Genomic DNA, 21,095 nt, shown 5'->3' with positions numbered 1-21,095 from the left:
TTAGTGCATTTAGCTGTGTCTTGTGCTCATTCCCTGCAAGCCAAATCTGAGTTGAGAACTAGTTATTTCCTAGTAGCTTGAAGGATTTAAAGTCATACTAAGTATCATTCTAAGTATCCATCAAGTACAGGTGAAGCTTAACTTGGTAAGGCTCAGCTTGTAGAAAAACAATCTTCATGGCTTAAAGTTGACTTTTTTTTTAAGTTACAATTTCCCAGATAGCGAAAATATACTGAATTTGTACAAGATTGAGTGTGATAGCTTTAAAAAAATAAGTGCAACAATTATTACAATGTGAGTCACACCTACTTTCTATCTTTCTGTGTAGTGACATGTGTATGTGTACATGCACAAGGGTGTTTTTTTGTCTCATCATCTATATGTGACTAGTCTCAGTCTTTCTAGCTAATGAACTTCTGTGCTGTGTAATGCAAGAACAGAGTCCGTATCACTGACAATTTTTCCCTGTCCTGTGTAGTTTGTCAGTTAGAGGTGATTGCAGCATCAGTCACACAAGGAGAGGCTGGGAGAGCTGGGATTTTTATCACTGGGAAGGCTGGACGGGATTTCAGTAATGAGTATAAATATCTGGGCAGAAAAGAGTGGGGATGGAGTCAGGCCCTCTTCTCAGTGGTGCACAACTGAAGGACAGGAGTCAATGGGCAATTCCATTTAAACATAACACTTATTTACTGTAAGGGTGATTGAATGCTGGAACAGGCAGCCCTGAGCCAGTGTACATTCCCATATCTTTGGAGATGCACAAAACCTGACTGGACACAATCCTGAGCAACTTGCTGTAGTTGACCCTGCTTTGAGCAGAGGCGTTGGACGCTTTAGAGGTCCCTTCCAACCTCAAGTATGCTATGAGTCAAATGGTATAGTATGCCTTGTATTCTGTTTCACATTTTCAATGTAGGTGGCAGATTAGCACTTCATATTTTAGTAATTGAACAGCTAATAAGAAGGGCATAATTCTTCACTCTGCCAAACTGAATTCAGAATACTTGCCACAAGTATGGTGTCTGGACACCTCTGTCCAGCAGCCTGGGAGCTATGGGTGTGACTGCCTCATAAAAAAAAGGAGCCTTCACCTCTCCGTATCACCTTTATGCATAACTGTTAGACATGTTTTAGGTCCTAGCTGGAGGTAAGTTCTACCTCACAAGTATCTTATGACAGATAAAAGTACTTTGCAGAGAGGATCTTTGTGTAAAGTGAATAGTTTCGTCTTCCATATGTGTTTTATCATTCAATTGCTCCAAGTCTCTTTTCTAAGCCTTCACTTGATTAGTCATCCTATTTATCCCTTCCTCTATTAAAATCATATGTATGTTAGAAGCTAGCCTTTGGTAAATGGGTTTTACCTAAATGCACCATCAGAGGGTTCACAAGCACAAATAGTGTCAGCAGGATGCTTCTGCTTAGTTCAGAAGTTCTGAGTTGCCAATACAGAGGAAGAAAAGCAAGTATTCCTCTTGCTCCACAAAATTTTATTTTCTTAAAGCAAGTATTCTTATTCCATTTCATTAAAACCCTTTTTATACCTCAAGAAAGACTAAAATATTTAAGTGTGAGGGTTTGTTCTATGCAGAATATCAAGGTTTGTTTGGTTTTGTGGTGGTTTTCTTTTTTGCTATTTGCAATCTGTTTAACTACAGCACATCCCTGCTGACCTTGAGGCTTGTGCCAGTAGCCAGTGGTCTTTGACAAGCAGTCATCTTTTCTCTTTGGGTGGAAGCCATCTTTGTTTCCTTTTTATTGCACAGGATACCTATTTCTTTAAGAGCCTGCAGGTGTAGGAGTTAAAATGAATTTGTAAATTAGCAGTGGTATACATAAAGTTTCATGTCTAATTTGCTTTCAGCTTGTTTTATTGATAGTATCTGTCATCCAGTGGAGCTACACACAGATTCCATCTTCCATTTCTGCTTAAAGTAGGCATACATCCTTAATATACACATCCTCTAGTTTGCTTTTAGGGATTTATCTTTATCCTCATACAAAATGAATTCAAGCATCCCTTTTCTCTCAGGCTAGCAACAGCTTGTACTTGCAATAGATCTGTTTTTCCTTACATTTTTATCTCAGGACTGTATACCCAGTTATCTTTTATGTAATTATTTGTTTAAAGTTGGTTGTGCTTTGCTTTCTCAAATTTACCTTTAGCTTTCATTATTTGTTATAAAACTCACTACTTTTTGGCATATTTTACCCTTGATGCATTGCAGACTGATTTTGTTTTTTTTCATGTCCGAAAATGCTTTTTGGTTTTTATTCTTACATTCTGAACATGCACACGTGAACTTGAATTTATGTGTATATATAGGTAAGCAGGTCACTCCCATGCCTGTTGGGCAACATGATTTACTGAAGTATCGAAGATAACAAACACGTCACTTTGGAGTATGTGCTGTGTGCAACAGGATAGGTGTAGTCTCATAAATATCCTTCAGATCCTGTTGTTCTGAAGAGCTTTGGGAATGGTCGTCTTTTTTGGTGCGCAAGTATCTGGTCTTGGCAAGGAGCCCCGTGTGTGACCTCAGTGATGTTCCCTTCTCTTGATCTCTCCTCCAACTTTAAAATCATTCCTTTTTCATAAAGTTATTAAGAATCTCTTTTTTTTTTTTGGGGGGGGGGGGAGGCTAAGGGAAAGCTATCTTGGTAGGTGTTAAACAGTTCTGTTCAGAATTGTCCACCAGTCTGATGAAATTCACAATTTAAACAGTTATTTACCAAATTATCATTGCTGTGTTGTCTGCTCTGGAGCGTGGTCAAGGAAAGGCTTCTCCTTATAGTCCTTTCTCTTTTTTCTTCGATTTTTTTAATCTTAGATAGAAGTAACTGCACAGTTCTGTCTGAAGCCTTCTGTCTTCTGCAAAGCCACTGAATGCTTCGGTGTTGACAGTGTTGTTGATAGACCTTGCTCTCTAGGAACCTATGTCTTAAAAATGCTTCCTTTTTTGTTTTACGGTTTAATTCCATTCTTCTCTGTCTTCCTCTGTGGGTCTTTTGTTTTAGTTTTGGTTTTTGTTTGGTATTTTTAATATGAATATTGCTTCCTGTAACAAGAAATGTACTTTAGACAGCTTTAACCTCGCCATGTGAGAAAATTAATACCCAGGTTACTCTTTGTCTAAGTATACATTGTAATGATTTTGTTTTCTCTTTACAGATCCTGCCTTCAACTTAGACATGTTAACAAAAGCTCTGTTTAGTTTGAATGCTGCTCTATATAATTCAGCTATTTCCATCCCTAGACATCTTGATTCTTAAATAATTCCTAGTGTTACTCTAAAGATTTTTCTATGATACAGAAATGCTTTCTAAACTTCCAGATGAGAGGGATGGTAGCATCCTCCTTACCTTTGCATGTGGAAAATTCTTGAATGCTTTCCGGTAAAGTGCTTGTCAGAAATCAGTGTTGTCATAAAACTAAAAAGTACATGTCAGGATTTTCTCCCACCTCTTCTCCTTTCACCTAACTGAAAGGCTTCTTGTTTCTTTCTTCTCCCTGATATATAAATATATATATATATTCAGGCTTAATAGCCTATTATTCTACATTAAAATTATATCTATTTTTGTCTGTGTTGGATTAGGGCAGTAGCTCTGGCCAGCTCTGCATTGTTTTCAGTTTAGTAAGAATTTTAATTTGTAGTCCAGTATGAATTGATGATGGGAGGAATTTGGAAAGAAATATTTGCTGCCCTAAGAAAAAGTACTTCATCCAGAGTCTTCCTTTTCCTTAAAGTAAGCTGGGATAGGTGTTGAAGTCAGTATAATGTTTTTATAAAGTAGACTGGAAAACTTTAGCACTTTTGAGAATGTGCTACTTCAGTGCAGAGTCTTTTATTCTATTTGATGCTTTGGATTTATTTTATTTTATTTGAGCTGGAGGAGTATATACTTTGCAGTTATGCATTCACACACACACCCAGCCTGGATTATTAAATTTCTTGCCTCTTTTATTTGGGAATGAAAGGCTTGCTTTAAACATTGAGAGATGATCATCTCTATGCTGTCTGGAAACTTGCCAGTTCCTTGGTTTCTTCTTTTACAGTATTCCATAGCTTGTATTTTCTTTTGTTCCTTTCTTCCGTTTCTTTCTTTACAATTTTGGGTTTGTTTTTTTAATTTTGCTTGGTTTTATTCCTGGCAGCACTTTTGTATCCGTATTTCCCTGCCACTAATCCTTCTGCCACCCATCTCTCTGTGTCAGCTTCAATCAAGTCTCACTTCTGCTGAGGATTTGAGAGATCCAATTTCTCAGGTGAATTTGCCAAGGTACTGCTCTGCTATGAAGGATGCTTCTGTTTTTGCTCCTTTGTTCTGCATGCTTTGCTTTCCAGCAGAGCACCTCTTGAGTTTTGAGTACAATTATGAGTTATACTCTTCTCTCTCTACTGAGACTTTGCATTAATTTGATTTGGGTTCCCTTTAGTTATCCCATAAAGAAGGAAAAAGGTTTTTCAGAGCAGCTCCTTTTGGGAGATGGAGCTTCAGTCAGCTCTCTCCTCTCCTGACCTTTGCTTGACTGACAGGATATTTTTAGCTTCCCTTTTTTCCCATTACCATTGTATTATTTTGTTCATGATCCATGCCAAGCTAATAATTCTAGAGTTCCTGAATCTCCCCTTTTTACATTTTTTAAAATACTGCATATTAATTTGGATTGTCCTTTGATGTTTATAATTTCTTACGATTATTTAAAAAACAACATTTGTGTTTCTGAGAGCTCCTCAGTTACTTCCTTGAAGCTTCTTGTGTGTAAATTATCTGGGCCTCTCCTTTGTAAAGCAGTCAGTTTTATCAGATACTGCTTTGCTTTTTTTTCAGACATAATTTTTCTTTTCGTTGCATATAATTTTAACAAGATGGGTTCATATGCATTTTCTAGTTATAGAACAATCTTTCCTTTTCTTCACGTTTGTTTCATGACTTACCCTTTACCTGTGACATTGAAATTCAAGGGTTTGGTTGATTTTTGCTTTTTAGTTTCCCTGCTGCTCAGTCTTGTTTCATTTCAGAATATCTGTAGTGTTCTGTCTTGGCTGTTTTTTATCCAGGAGCACTGTGCAGTCAAAACCCCCATCTGCTTCAAAACAGGGTTCTTGTGGTTTTTCCTTTAGTCCATTATCCCACAATAAAAAGTGTAGTGACCTACCAAAACTGTATTTGGAGAAGTCTGAAGTGTGTGCTTTCATATCTAGGAGCAACACATTTTTATATCATTTACTATCCTACTTGAGAACAAGGTTTAAACTCAGAACTTGTGTCCTTGTGCAGGGTTACTGAATGCAGGACTTATCTTCCAGGTTCAAAATGTTGAGGTAGTGTTAATCATGTATGTTACAATCTGGCTGAATGCTGCTGAGCTAATACTATGGCAGAAGGGTTAACTATACCGAACCTTACAATTAGGTGTCTGATTCTCTTCGTTACAGGCAGCATTACAATTGGAATATGGTTATTAATACTTGAGCTGTATAAACATTTTATGCCTTGTGACCATCTAACAGCTCAGTTCCTCTGTAAAAACTGGTTTGAATTAATTGGGGATGTGCCACAAAAATGTACTTGAATCAATTCAGCATTGTTCAAGCATAGTAAAAGCCATTTTGTTTTGTAAATTTAGCTGTCAAGTTTAAGTAGTTTAAGACACCTCCTGATTTGATTTCCCTGTGAATGTTGGGGGCAGAAGAACTGTCAGGTAGCCTGGAGGAAAACATCAAACTGGAGGGTTTCTCATGAATTAAGAAAAGATGGCTGCTCAGTATTTTGATGATTACCTGCTGTATACAACCACAACTAGGATTTGGTTGTAGTCTTCAGCTTTTGAGACTAATGGCTCTATGTTAGAAGTAATTTGGCATTCAGTCCTCATTAATTTCTAGTAATTTCTGCCAGTTGGTTATAAAGTGTGAGAGGTTCATGTAATTTATGGTGATAGGATTGGTTGAAGAGTTTGGCTATGTTCTGACCAGAAGTAGCATCAGTATTACAGGTTTCTTGAAAACTAGTTCTTCGAATTCACAGTACTGAATAACACATGGAAACTGTCTATCACGTCTCTGTCTAGGTGTATTGCTCAGCTTATTCATGTTGGAAACACCTGTTTGCATTTTCTTGTTAGATACTTTAAGCTGCTTCTGTTTGGTTTCCTGTAGTCAGGACATATCACAGATTCATTAAAATATTTTACTGTGTTTGAAGTGCCTAAACTTAGACAGATAGGAAGCTTTGAAAAGTAGCTTCCAAGGCTTCCTTGGGAGGCTTTGAAGAGTAGCTCTCTCTCACACTGAGAACATTTTCATTAACTTACGTGTAGATAGTAAGAAGGATAGATGGAGATTAGCAGAGGAACTGTTATTAGAGTATTGATGCTTCTCTCTTCTTGCCTACGCTCAGTCCTTTTCCTGTAGGGCTGGGCAGGCTTGTAGAGTTTGCATGTTGCTTTCACTCACAGTGATAATTCTTCCCACCTTGCACCAACAACAAAGCCTAAGTACTTCTTCATCATTCTTTCAAATACAGAAAACATGAATAACTTCTCACACAGTAAAACAGATGATCGGTGAACTTTATTGCAGCACAGGAAAGCGTAAGTCTGTATTCAAACCAGGGAAGAGCTTTGGAATGGCAATAGAGCACACTGCTCATACCTGCCTTTCTCCAAATGGTAGAGCCAGGGGCTAAATATTCTGGGTAAATTAAGTTTACATAGCATAAGCTTGTATGAAGCTCTAATATTGATCACTGAAAATCCTTAGAAATATCATGCTGACTGTTTTTAGCATCACTAAAAAATAGATATTTGTCCTGCCCTTCAGGCTAATTCCTCCCTTAGGTTTGCTAGTATCATTCCTTGACCTGTACCCTAAATCAGATGCAATGTGGCTGAGTGCTTTTGTACAGCAAATGGTATTTCATTCTTTGTGATTGTTTTATATCAAATATGCTATTTATGGTACTATAATTTCGTCAACTTAAAACCAGAAGGATTAGCATTTGTTTCATTACAAAGTTTGAGTATGAGAATCGAAGTTTATAAACTTGACAGTATTTCTTAAGTGCTGGTATTTCTTTAGTTGAGGGTGTGGATTTAGTCTCCTAATTATAGTACTCTTCTAGGAGGGGCAGATGAAATGAATCACTGTTCTAGGGCTTTATGTATTTTGTCCCACTGTCTAAGGAGGAGTGAAATTCCTCTATACACCTTTGTATTCTGAATATTGCATGAGGAAGGCCACTGTACTGACATTCTTACGGTGGAAATGATTTATACCATTTGGTGACCCTTTGGTATTCTAGTTTGATAGATGACAGCAATAGATTCTCTTAAGTGACACCATTGTTTTGACTGCTGGTATGTTAAATCATTTTCTAGTCTGAAAATGGTTTTTAAAATAAAATGGTCTGCTGACCATTTTTGATGAGTAAACCTTGTAAGAAAAGATTAGATGCATATCACTGATGTAAGCTAAAACTACCTACGCTTGCAGAAGTGCCTTTTAAAGACGAATGATAAATAAGTATACCACAAGTTGCTTTGTTGGCTTCATTCTACTTAGTCTTGGGTTTTTTTCACTTTTATTCCTGTCTTTCCTGATAAAAATTCTTAATCCTATGTAATGAGCAGTGTGGAACAAATCTTGAAAAAATGCGTTACTGGGGAGGAAGAACAAAAAAAAAAAAGGGCACACTGTCCCCATTCTGCATCTCCTGAAATACATAAACTCTGAGCTTCCCTGAGCTTCACTGCTTTACGAGAATACAGGTGGAGCAAATACAGTTTGAAATTAATCAAATTTTCTCCCTGTCCAGCAGTTGATGTAAAAGAAAAATACCTTAAGCCTATTTGGAGAATATAATAGTAATTAAAGAAAAATTGAATGGAAAGAAGACAACCTTAAAAGACAGATACAATGCAAGTTTGGGGTTTTTTTTTGTATGCCATTGTTACAGTGGGTAGGCATTACATGTTTATTTTTGGTTTTCTTTTTTTAAAGATTGTAATTCATTGACCCATGAGCTGCTATTAAAGCACAGAGATAGACTTTTTTTGCCCCACTCATGTCTGTTTTGTGCCCAAGCACACCCATGAAGTACATGTCAATCAACAGATTTGTCCATGGTATTACATTTGTGAAATAGGAAGTGAATTTATTTTTTAAAGAATATCATTTGTATCACTCTCTGAAAGCTGGTATTATCAATGCTGTTATGTTCATGTACCTGCCTTCATTTAAATATCTGTATGATCTTAATTATGCAGGTTTCTGCAATCCCTTCGTGATGCTGTTTTCAAATATGCAGTTGTTGTAGCCCAGCTACACTGGAATTATTTTCTAATAACTCCTGACTTCTAATAAAGGAATGGAGTTCAAACCTACTTTATGTTGTATTTAAGTCTATCATGCATGTATATCTTAAATGCTATATTGAATTCTAGTTGAGTTTCTTGCTTTTCTTACTTTCCCTCTTCTCAAAGTTGCAGAAGAATTAAGAAGCTCAGAGTCACAAGAAGGATCATCAGATGTAGGGACCATTTTCCTACAAGGAACAATTAATATCATCTACTTACCTTTCAACCTCTGAAGATGTGACTAAGAGGAAGATGTGGCGATAGTCTGTAGAATGTGTTTAGGTGGCAACTGTTCAACTGTCTCTTCCAATAGAATGACTGGGAGGTGTCAGAAAAGGTCAGAACTGGTCTGCAGGTTCAGAGTCAAGCAGCAGGAAATGTGGCTTTCTATGTTTTGTGGGTGACTGGTGAAACTCCTTGTATTAGAATGTTCTGGATGTTAAAAGGGCCAGATAATGACTGCACAAATTACATAAAGGAAAAGGGATATGGAACTGAAAAATGCAGAGATCTCACTGCTGACCCAGCCATAAATGGAGTGAAGCTGGACAGATGTTTGGTAGTGTCATTGTGGCTTACTTGGTTTATAATGAATTCCTCCCTACGCATCTCTCCTGTTTGCTGCTGGATGCACTTTTTTTTTGCTCTGGGATTTCAGTTTGTGGTTTTTATGTTCTGGGGATACTTTTTTTTTAAGGTCATAAAACTTCATTTTTCATTAACTTGTTATCTCACAACTCTTTTTTTTTTTTTTTGAAGTCCTTCTTCAAGCTTTTAAGTTAAGTGAACTAAATTACGTCCTTTAAAGTTTCAGATTTAGAGATGTGGGGATGTTTCTCATTGAACTTGAAAAATGCTGAGGAATGATTAAATGGTAAAAGTATACAGAACTGCTGATTAATAAGGGTATCTCTAGCCTATGGCAAAGAGTCCTAAGCAATGAAACCTACACAGTTTTCTTAAGCAAAACCTGTGCTTTTGAAAAGAGATTTTTCACAACTGCAAGTTTTCTAGTGATCCTTTAGGGTTTTTTTGGAGGAACTAAACTAATTGCTTGTTAAAAACTCACAATGCAAAATTTCTCCCTGTTGTATAGTAGTGATGATCCCAACACCATGAGGAAGAAGGAGCATTTGCAAGAAGTCTGGCATAGAAATGTGGCAAGAGGAGAAATGTGAAAAGCCGTGTAAAAGTAAATAACTTCTAGGTCATGGAGGAGCCATACTGGAATGGCAGAGATGGCAGCTTAATGGGTTTTGCACTTTACCCATAATATTTCTAGACAGCCTTCAGTTCTGTGCCGTTCTCTTTTGGCCCTAAAAGCAAGGTCTTGGATTTGTGAAAAGATTAAGCTAATGCTGTCTTCTTTTCATGTCTTTGAATAGCGATTAAGGTTTTAAAGTTAAGCATATGCAATTTCAGAATTACTGGAATAAATTTGCTTTTAGCTGAAACTTGTGTATAAGGTGCTAGGGTGTAATCATTAATTATTTCATCTCATGTTGTTTCTAAACCAGGAGAGCATTTAGGTTAGCATGCTGAGAGTAATGAGCTGCTCCATGTATCTTTTCCTTCCCTTCATTTCATGTGGGAGTTTACGCCTGCATTAGTGCACCCCACATGAAGCCAGTAGAGTTGCAAGATGTTGGTTCTTTCTTTTGATGCTGGTCATCTCCCATCATCATGCAACTGACGGTACCTGGTGGCTGCTTCTCCAGGGCTGGGCTCTCGGAGGTGGTGGTGTGCTGCTCTATCACAAGGTGGAAAACTGGGACAAAGAGACCTGCCTGAGGCAAGGGGTGGGTTTGTGGCACCATCATGAGGAAACCTGAAGATTTCCTAAATCCTGTCAACTTGTCCCTGTGTTTTTTTCACACTGGCTTTTCAAAAGACTTTCATATCACTTTATAATCTTCTACTGGCTAATACCCATGTCTTCAAGTCGTCATGCAGCTCATAGGAAGCTGTTGCCGTTCGGATTGTCTCACACTCTAGGTTTGGTGGATTGCACATTTATATTTTAGTCTGGGTTTGATCCAAAGAAAGTAATTCCTGACTAAATCTATTCATAAACTCATGAATGCAGGTCAGTATGTTTGCTTTGTTTTCTCCCAGTGTTCAGACTGAAACAGCAATGGCTTTTTGCTTCCCTGGAAAGTGTATCCACCAGACTGGCTTTCACACGTGTTCTTCTGTTTGCGGAGATCCTTTTCTCAAAACATTCAAGGTCTCATGTCTTAAGAGCCTCATTTCGTGATGAAAATTTGAATGAGCTTAATTGCCATGTGATTTACTTGGTTTTGAGTGGTAACTATTTAAAGAATTCAAATTAAGACAGAAGCTGGTCATTCTTGTTTCATTTGAGAAAGAAAAGTCTCCTAAAAGGTATAAAATTCTAGCCACACAAATTCTGCTAATCAGCTATGCAGCTTTTACTTTCCAAAACAAGCAGTGATCCTTGCTCTGGGTGCTGGTGTTTTGAGATACCTTGTAATCTTAGTTTTGTGGGGTGGCTGCCTTTCTATCTGTGGGACCTTTTTTCCTGTCCAACTCTATAATTTTTAGTGCATTTTAACAGGTGCACACAGTACTTGTTGAGGATAGAAAGTAGCACAGAATGAAAAGAAGCATGGGTGAGGCTTTTATTTGAAAGAAAAAAAAAAGTAGCTGAGAAGGAAGTTCACTGCTGAAAGGGTTATTGTAATCAAGTTTATCATGGGAGCTTGCTGTTGTGTAACAGAAACTCTAGCTTGTCCATACCTGCCTTTAAGCATTACTTAATGAAGAAAGAAAACAAATCTACCAAAATATTTATGAAATTCCATAAAAATTTGTTCCCAAACTCTTAAATCCCAGTACATCCTGGCAGTTCAGCTCCCTGCTGGCTTTGGAAATACTACATTTTTCAGAAAAGTGATATTTCTCAGAGAGCATGAACAATCCTAATGCTCAAGCACGTGTCTCTTGGTTTAATAATATTGAAACTCATTTATTCAGAAACCACTTCAGCCAGGAATAATGTAATGAAAAAGATGTCTTCCTCTGAAAGTAGTTTCTTAAAAGGTCTGCTGGGCATCTAATGAAAATGTCATACCTTTTGTTTCTTTTGTCTTTTTCTCTTTTCTTTCTTAGTAAATAGGTACATCTGGACTGGATGTTCAGTTAGGTTGTTTCTTGTGTTTATGTTGCTGGCTCATCCACATGCCATCTTGAATTCTTCAGTAGGACCCGCCTGTGACAATTTAATGCAGTCTAATATCCCAGCACATCTGGATTTTTTCTTTCAAAAAAGCATATACATTGTTTATTGAATCATCTTCTAAAATTAATTCTTTTTTTCTATACAAAGGTCCCTTTTACTCCCTTGCAACAATGATCCGGAGTAATGTGGGGATTGAAGATGTAGTAGCTGTTTCAACTGAAACAGTTATCAAAGGAGAGAAGAGAGGCTGCCAGTGTAAATTCTGATTTTCTAATTGTATCTTGACTTTTTTTTCCCTCATTTTCCTCTGCCCATTCGCTGCAAGCAGATAACTTAGACAACCCCTTTGCCTGTCTTCAAGGTGAAAAAATTGATTTCATTCTCCTGTCTTAACCTTTCGGTTATCCTTTCTGCTCGATGGCAGGCCTGTAAAGCAGTGACTTTGTGTGCTTGGCCTCTTTATGTCTTTTCTAGTGGAAGAAGTCTCACAAGCTGCATATTTCTCAGCAGTTATCTACATGGAGTTGAAGCAGTTTCACCCGTCTTTGTTCTTTTTGTCATTTGGTTACCTTTTAGTAATTCCAGGCACACCCTCTCACGGTTACATCAGCATCTGTATGTGATTCATGGATATCAGGGTTTGAAGAAATGTGTCCACTCGTTTAGTCCACATAAAAGTGGCTGCACCAAGTCAGACTTAAAGCTTGATGAATCTGGTCTCCTATTTCTGATAGTGACCTAGGATAGGATGAAGAGCAGGATGCCGTCGTTCTCCCCAGTATACTTTCACACTCATTAGCAATCCACAGGTCTGGTAAAGCAGTGGTAACAGTGCTTATAATACCATAGAATCATAGAATGGTTTGGGTTGGAAGCGACTCCTGAAGATTCTGAAGAGTCCCTCTAAAAATTTGTATGTCTTTTCTGTGTAAACTTCTTTGCTCTGGCAAAGAAGATATTCATGAAGAGACTACACAGAATCAAACTGTGCAACAGAGCTGACTACATTGGGTTTTTTTTCCAGGTAGGTTTAGTGAGTGTTGCTTATCTTTTAAAGTCTGTATTCATAGTAATATACAGTGTTAAAGCACATTTAATTTGTGTGTGATGTCTGTTGCATTAATTTGCTGCTATTTCAGCAGGTGATGGTCCCTGAGAGGTAGATGGCAGTTAAGCAAGGGAAGGGAAAATATGTCTAAAAAATACCCATCAGCAAGGTTTATTGGTGTGTGTTTGTGTGGGAGGTAGCAAGATTCGGAGTACCATGAGACTACACAGAAAGCATGAAAAAAAATCCCATATATTTAGTAATGTAGGTGCTTAGGGTTGCTGGCCACATTAAGGCTCTAGTTTGTACCAATCGGTTCACAAGGTCATTTCATTAAGGTTTAAATACTAATTTGGGTGTAAATTTCACAGCTGCTACAATTATTGTCTTTACTGTCAATTCTTTTGTGTGACCTGCATGCACTGGGGCTGGCATCATCCCAGCCACTATTACACTGCAGACAGCCAGATATATCAGAAGCAGTTGAGCAGCAGAAGCAAAGTGAACCAGGCTCAACAGAGCACTTAACTGCTGTGCTCACTGTGGGTACTTAATTTTACCTTAAGTGAATTTAAAGCTAGCTTGGGTTCCTGGGAATGCGTGTTCCAATGCAAGCTGCATTCACAGATGTTTACACACATTAGGGCAGCCATTTGGTTCATTACTTTTATAATAAATATCTTTTGGTTTATGGATATGCTTTGCTTTCCAGAAGAATTGAACCAAAATTCTGGATTATGATGCAAAAAAACCCTTCCCAACCCTCATAACTTGGTGTTTTCCAAACCTTCAAGTTAAATTGCTTTTGTAGTCCATTTCCTGGGAAGTTTGGTAGACTCTTTTTCAAACTTAGCCTAGGTTGAATTTGTTATCTTAAAAATGGTGAAACCATACTTGGGTTTTGAGCTATTGCAAGCCTGCACAAACTCTCAATGTCAAAGATTCCCAGAAACCTATGAAAAGCCAAAAATGAAAAGAAATAAGTTGGACCTTATTAGATTCCAGTATTAAATGGCCATTAGATGAATCTCTTGGGAAAAAAAGATATCTGTACACTGCTGAACATGAGCAGCACGGGTGAAGGTAGAGCCTTAGAGAATGTGCAGACATGGGAAAAAAGGGTTCCCAGGGTTGAAATTCACAGGGAGAAGGATTAAGAGGAAGGGAACTGTGATGCAAAGGGTACTGAATGGGAAAGGAGGATGGAGATAGGGGTAATATGAAAGGGAGAATTTAAAAGGACTCTGTAATTAATTATTTTCAGAAAGAACAGTATCATCATAAAATCAACTGAACTGTGAATATTTAAGTAATGCTTGCTGAGATATTATCCTGATACAGGAGAAGGAAATGGCTTATGCAGTCATCTAAGAGTCAGTCAGACCACATGTAAAACAAGAAGCTACGAAGCCTCCAAATTAATTTAGACAGACAGCCAATGCATAGTGTTTTCTGTTTGGTGACCAGCAACATTCTGATACTGTCCAAACAAGTAGGAGAGGCTGCAGTGTGGCTTACCTAGAACAATTACCTGTTACTGTGATCTGATTATCATGCTAATAGTCTGGCTCATCTGCTTCTGAAAACCAGCTTGTTCTTTTCTAATACAGGTGAAAAATGCCATGTAGCTTTGAAAGATAAAGGCAACCAATTTAAATAGTCTAATGAATATTTATCATAATGAAAAATCTTGTTCTAGACACTTCTTCACCAACTCAACAGTGTGTGTCCTATGTTCAGCTGAAGTTGGCAGGGGCGAGGAGGGGAGGAAAAGAAAAATGTATTCTCAAGTAGTACAAATCTTCTGTACAGCTTTCTGGAGAAGACCTGCAGCGACCTTATTTGTCACATGTGGGAATAAAATACAAAGATTTTAAAGACAAAGCTGTTAAGAAAAGTTCTCAGTAACCTCTGTACCCAATCTAGAGGAGTTAGAGACTGTCAGCGCTGTTGATCAGGCTTGAAGAAATCCCAGCTTGCGAAACATCTGAAAAGACTAGCAGGTGGCAGAACTTTAAAAGGATTTTCTGTCAGTCTTCCTGAAGTTATTAAGTGCCCTCAAGGGTTTGTAACTGAGTTTTATATGTTGAGTGTTTCCCAGGTTCTCGAAACAAGGTGAGAGCTCAGTAACACTATGTGCTGATGGACAGGGGAGTTGTCCTAATATTTAGCACAGAAATGCAACTTGAATTTTTTAATTTATGATTGGATAAGTGAAAGTTATACTTGGAGAGCAAGTGGCGTATGATCTAACACTGTCCTCTCTTGCCCAAGTACTCCTCCCCTGGGGTTTAATCATGGGGTGCTGGAGGCAGAGTTTTTTCACCTGAAGGAGGGAGGCCGCAGCTGTGGATCTTGCTTTCCTAGTTGATTTGCTGGTTGACTTTCAATGCAACTTGTTTTATCAGGTTCTTTTCTTTTGGCAGAGATACAGAGCTGGGTGGAAGGTGATAATTTTATTGATTTTGAGGTTGCTTGTTTGCTGTATCTTGCTTTTTTTTAATACTGTGCTAACATGTGCTATGCTGGTTGTGTGGAATTTGGGTGTTCTTCTGTTTTAACCCTCCCAGTATCTGTGACACTTTGTAGAATGAGAGATCTGCTCTGTGAAATCACAGTTCTCTCAGAATTAAAGAAGTATGAGCAGGCTGTGTGGTGACTGGGGAAAATTACCAGTGCTTGATTACTGAAGTAAGTCTCTTCAGTCCTCAGCCTTTCAGCCCTTTGCTATGGTGTATCTGACAGAGATGTGATCTTGTGCTGGATCCAGTTTATGCTTGCAGTTTACAGTTCAAGAGATTACTGCATACTCCTAGAAGTGTGGTGTTCGGTTCAACTTGCATTGTCATGACTCAGCGCTGTGTTGTAGAAACATGAGTACTATAGAGAGTGTTTTTGAGCTTAGGGAGGTAAGTCCTGGAAAGTAGCAATTGATTTAGTGGATCTTTATAGTGGATTAGTATCCCCTGCCTAGATCTGCACATCCCAGTTGTGTAAACACACATCAATGAAGAACAGATTTTGCCTGTTAACACTTTTTTTAGAATAAGCCAAGTGATAGCTCTTGGTATTTTATTTGTAGTTTTTATACCATGTGTGTTTGCTGTTCAAAAGGAGAGGTTGTGGCTGCCCCATCCCTGGCAGTGTTTAAGGCTGGGTTGGACAGGGCTTTGAGCAACCTGTTCTAGTGGAGGGTATCCCTGCCTATGGCAGGGGGGTTGCAACTGCGTTTAGGGTCCCTTCCAGCCCAAACCATTCTGTGGTTCTATATATATAAAAAAAAATACATCAGTTGTCATTCTAAAGCAGAAGCATTTTCTAGCCATTTTGAAAAAGAACTTTATTTGCCTTATCTAAATTCCAAACCAAAGTCTTGAAACAACAGTCAGTGCTGGGCATGAGGAGGAAAGGATGATTCACTAGCGCCTATGATGGGAAAGCTATCTACTTACCCTGACACAGTGAGAGAACCTCAGGTAGAAGTTGATGTAGGTGTCTACCTTGAGTTCCCCAATTAAGAGCTATATTCCTTAAAGTCACTTTGTGCTAAATTAGACTGTTCAGATAACTTCACTGGTGATAGTTTAACGTTTGAGAATGGGAATGCTTCAAATGACTGAATTCCCAGTGTCTTAATTTATTTTTGTCTGTGACATATTATTAAGAAGCTACTAATTCAACTGCTTTTCATTAAAGGGAAAAACATATTTCCTTTATATCTAATTAGGAATAGTATTTATGTAATGCTTTTGTTTGAATCATCTGAGACTTTAATTTTTCTCCAAATACACTCAAGAGAAGTTACATATGATTCAGGTTTTGTTCCAGGATTGTTTTGTTATTCAATTTAGCTGTGCTTTTTAAGAGGAATGGAAAGTGCTGTGAGCCTCGTCTTCTGTAGAAGTCTGGTAATGCGTGTTTTTCTTGTTTCTCAAGATAGTCCTGCAGCAGTCTGAGCCAATTTTAAACACTGTTTAGAACAACATATAATGAACATGATACAACTTCCTAACTGTTACAAGCAGTTGCATGTGTAATAGTACGTAAGTGACAGCAAAATTACTCATTTGCTTAAGCATGTGTTCACACAGTTAAGCAAGTCTGAACTGCAGTCTGAGGGGAGATCATTTAAAAAAAGAAAAGGAAATGCTGGGAATCATTCAAACCAATAAAACTTGAACACTGGCTACACAGCTCATATTAAAATAGATGAAACCAAATGCATGAATAAAAACACATTATTTCAGTCCTTTTGTTGTGAACATGATTGTTCTGGTTTTAATCAGGTCTAGAAAAAAAAAAACCCAACCAAAGAGAAGCCTGAATTCACTCTAGTTCAGGAAAGTATTGAACTTGTGTATGAAGTGTAAACCCCTGCTAAAATTCTATGAAAGTAAAATACCTTGTGCACAAACTGACTTGATAAAACATAAATACATGATAATGTGCTCTGCTGAATTAGAACCACCAATTAGAGCAGAAAAAGTATTACTTTTTATACATTGAAAATGGTGAAGTAGCCCAAACAACTGAAAGCTACTGCTATAAGAGGTAAGTTAAGTAATAATTTAAAATATCTAGAATTAAGAATGTTTAATAAAACAGTTTAGGTATTAAGAAATGAGGGTCAAATCTTACAGCCCATACTTACGCAAACTGCAGGTCCTGCTGAGTTCATTATGAATAAGCATGTCAAAATCTGTCTGTAAATTATATTCTCCTCTAGCAGGAAAACCTCAGTAGAAATGGGAGAACTTTCTTCATGCAGTCAATAGTTTTGAAAAGAAAATCACAGATTTATTGTCATGAATAAATGTTCAACCATGAAAGGTTCTAGAGAATGTGACCCTGCTGCTGAATGGGAATGGGGACATGGTCACAATGACCAAGGAGAAGACTAAGGTGATGAATGGGGTTTTGCCTTAGTCTGTGATAAGGGCAGCCTTCAGCAATCTAAGGTCCTTGAAACTGATGGGAAAGTCTAGGGGAAGGTAGAGTTACCCTTGGTGGAGAAGGAGCAGGTTAGGGAATATATAAACTAACTGGACATTTGGAGGTTCATGGGCCATGGTGGGATGCTGCCACAAGTGCTGAGGGAGCTGGCTGGTGTCATCACAAGGCTGCTGTCAATAATTTTTGAAAAGTCATGATGACTGGGGAGTGTCTTGAGGACTGGAAGGAAGCAAACATCACCTCTGTCTTCAGGAAGGGCAGGAGGGAGGATCTGGGGCACTACAGGCCCATCAGCCTCATACTGATCACATTCTTGTTGATAAATATGATAAATGAATACATAAAGATGCATTGCAGAATAGTCACAGACACCAGCACATGCTGGGGGCCTGTCTGGCTGAAAAGCAGCTTTTCAGAGAAGCCCCTGGGAGTTCTGGTGGACAAGATGCTGTGAAGATGAACTGTGGGCCAGCAGTGTGTGTTTGTGACAAAGACCATCAGCATCATGCTGGGCTGCATTATGCAGGTGATTAGTGGCCCAAGGGAGCTGATCCTCTCTACACAGCTCTGGTGTGGCACACCTAGAGTGCTGGACCCATTTCTGGGCTCCCCAGTACAATGGAGATATGGACATAGTGGAGTGAGTCCAGTAAAAGGCCATAAAGATGATTAAGGGAGTAGAGCATCTGACAAATGAGGGGAGGCTGAGAGAGCTGGGACTGTTTAGCCTGAGGATGGAGCAGATTCACATGGGGTACTATGTGATACATCCAGGAGAATGCAAAGGAGGAAAACCAGATCCCCCTTAGTGGTACCCAGTGACAAGATGACAAGAAGTGGGCACAAACTGAAATACAAGAGTCCATTTAAACATAAAGACAAAACCTTTTTTCTTTTACACAGTGAGGGTGATAAAACACTGGAGCAGATTTTCCATAGTCCTTGTGGAGCTGCCATCCAGAGAGATATACAGAATCCAAGAGGACATGACCCTGGGCAACCTGCTCTGGCTGACCCAAGCAGGGGCTTGGATTCGATGACCTCAAGCAGTCCCTGCCAACTTCCACCCTTTTGTGGTTCTGTGATCTCAGAGCTCTTTAGAGAGTTCACCACCAATTACACTTGGGTTTTGTCTTTGTTTTTTGTTTTTCCAATGCTTTTCAATTTTGGAGCATCTGGAGACATACTGATTTCTTCACAAAAAAAATAGGGGATTGGTTACTGGTCTGAGGCAACTTCCTGTTTGTTCCTTATTATTTCCTGGGCTTTAAAGCTAGCATACGTTTTGCTTTTGCAGTACTGCAGTCTCGCTCTGTTCCTGCATGAGTGCTTAGTCATAGAGAGTGCTAAAAGAGTCTGTATAAATAATTCTGTATTAAATAATATAGAATTTATCATCAATAACTTAATAATAATTTAAAACCATTAACAAATATTGTAATAGAGCAAATATATAACACCCTCTAACCCTTTCTTTCAGTCATGGCCTGTATATGAAGATGTATACAACAAAATGCTTGAGCTTGCAGTGTTTTTAGAACTGCCTCGTTTTCCAGATATAACAGACACCTGCTTTCTTCATCCAGACATGTTGTGCATGAAGTACTTGATGGAAGCTAATTTACCTGGTAAATATTTTCCCAAACCTGAACTGATAAAATTTTTCTTTGGTTTATTAAACTCCAGCAAAAAGACTTGAATTACTACTTTAAAAGTGCCTGCTCTTTCCCTTCTAATTTATACCCATTTAAGCTTGAACTGAAAGATAATTTCTATAGAAAACACCTTCATCAAACATTTAGAGTATGTATTATAGACCCAGATATGCAGGGGTACTCTGGGCTTGGCTCTCCAAGGCTGTGGAGTGGATACTTCATTTCAAATCTTTTAGTATCCATTTGAACTGAGAGGCACTAGTTGATTTCACGTGATTTATTAACTGTAGCTAAATAATTCATGAAGTTGTGACCTGATTGCTTAGTACTGGGATTGTCTGATATATAACACTGACTGTATATTCCATAATATTGTCTATTACCATTCATTTAAACGTTAACAAGTGATGCTATGTGACAGATCAACTGTGCTCTCACTTGATTTCCAATTTAGTTTTGAAATCATATACTGAATAAATATTGAATGGTTTTGTTTATCCTGAAATCGTCCTGAATGTTGAATTGCCAAAGGAGGACCAGTCAGTCCTAGTACGTGAACTGTCTGTTGAGCTACCATACTTCAAATACCACTGTCACAGAAGATGAGTTATACAGCAAAATAGCTTGTAAATTGACATTACTTTTTTTCCCCCTCAAAGAATTCCAAAAATTAATAGTTGGGGGGGAGGTATTGTCTTATTTTACAGTTAGTTATGTTGAGTAAAGCTACTTGGCTTTTTGTTTACAGTTGAATGAAGAGAAGATAACTGACATATTTAGGGTTAAAATTCCATAGCAGAAATTCTGATTATGAAGTTTTACACCAGTGGTCTGATCACATAGAAGATCACATTATTTTCCAGATTTTGAAGTATCAGTTGAATCAAAGAAGAAGTGAGGAAATTTGCATTTTCAGATTTATTACAGAAAAATCCAAAGCTTAGTACTATTGGAAAATTACTGTAGAAGAATATATTGTCCTTTTTCCTTGCACCTAAGCTTTTTATCGTATAGAAGCATTTTTTTTTTTACAAATTGAAGAAAGTCTATTGTTGGTGTCTAGCAACTCCTAAAAAAATAAAGCAAGCCATAAATTGGCAGTGTTTCTTAGGACAATAAATACTAATGAAAAGGCTATTTTAAGTGTCTGAAATGAAAGAAAACATACTGACAATGTTTATAAGAAAAATTGGTTTCCAGATTTTGTTTAACTTTTGCTGTTATGTACAGAAGGATTAAAAATGAGTGCCTACTGAACTCTCTGTAAGCAGCAAGAGAGTATAAAGTATAGCTGGATTAAGGTTGTACTTAGTCATACATTGCTAACCTTTGTGGAATCTGATGGTGATGTAATCAACTCCTGTATTTCTTGCTGAACAGGAAAGGTGAGAAATTTGGGGGATTTGTATCTGTGAAAAATAAGCATAGAGTAATAAGAGACTGTATAGACACCTTACTGCTGCTTTTGGAGCTGTATTTGTATCTTCTTAGCATAACCCACACTAGCAGGTGTGATTAGGCTCTACAGTGCAAAGCCAGCTTTAACCTAGGTTTGGGATTGTTTGTAACTCAGCCAGATCTTGCTGGGGTAACAGCAAGTACTATCCTGCCATGATGAGGCTGCTGTTCTTACTCAACTAGCTTCCTTCCAACTAGCCCCTGTTCCTCATTGCAATACTGAATCCGTCTTTACCTGAGTGTTTAGTCAACATGCAGGAAAAAGTTTTTGGCTTTTGTGGTGTTTTGAAACTATATCTATGCAGACTTAAGATACGCTTCCCCCCAGGACTGTTCATGATGGTCTAACAACATCATTTGAGTAACATCAAAACACTATTAAAAATTTGATATTTTTCCTTCCCTCCCTGT

The 21,095-nt window shown here is 38.0% G+C and overlaps 1 protein-coding gene across 3 annotated transcripts in view; it reads left to right on the top strand.

Moving 5' to 3' along the window:
- The window catches only part of TAF1B (TATA-box binding protein associated factor, RNA polymerase I subunit B), a 51,063-nt gene that overhangs the window by 18,226 nt on the left and 11,742 nt on the right, over window positions 1-21,095 (top strand). For all 3 annotated transcript variants that reach the window (XM_034060875.1, XM_031052742.2, XM_031052741.1), the window contains exon 9: window positions 19,052-19,199. In XM_034060875.1, the coding sequence (XP_033916766.1) occupies window positions 19,052-19,199 (148 nt within the window). The remainder of the gene's footprint in view (window positions 1-19,051; window positions 19,200-21,095) is intronic.

Source organism: Melopsittacus undulatus, chromosome 3 (assembly GCF_012275295.1).
Source record: "Melopsittacus undulatus isolate bMelUnd1 chromosome 3, bMelUnd1.mat.Z, whole genome shotgun sequence".
In the NCBI taxonomy this organism is placed as follows: Eukaryota; Metazoa; Chordata; class Aves; order Psittaciformes; family Psittaculidae; genus Melopsittacus; species Melopsittacus undulatus.
The sequence above is the reverse complement of the archived record's forward strand: the minus strand, read 5'-3'. Positions and strand labels throughout refer to the sequence as shown.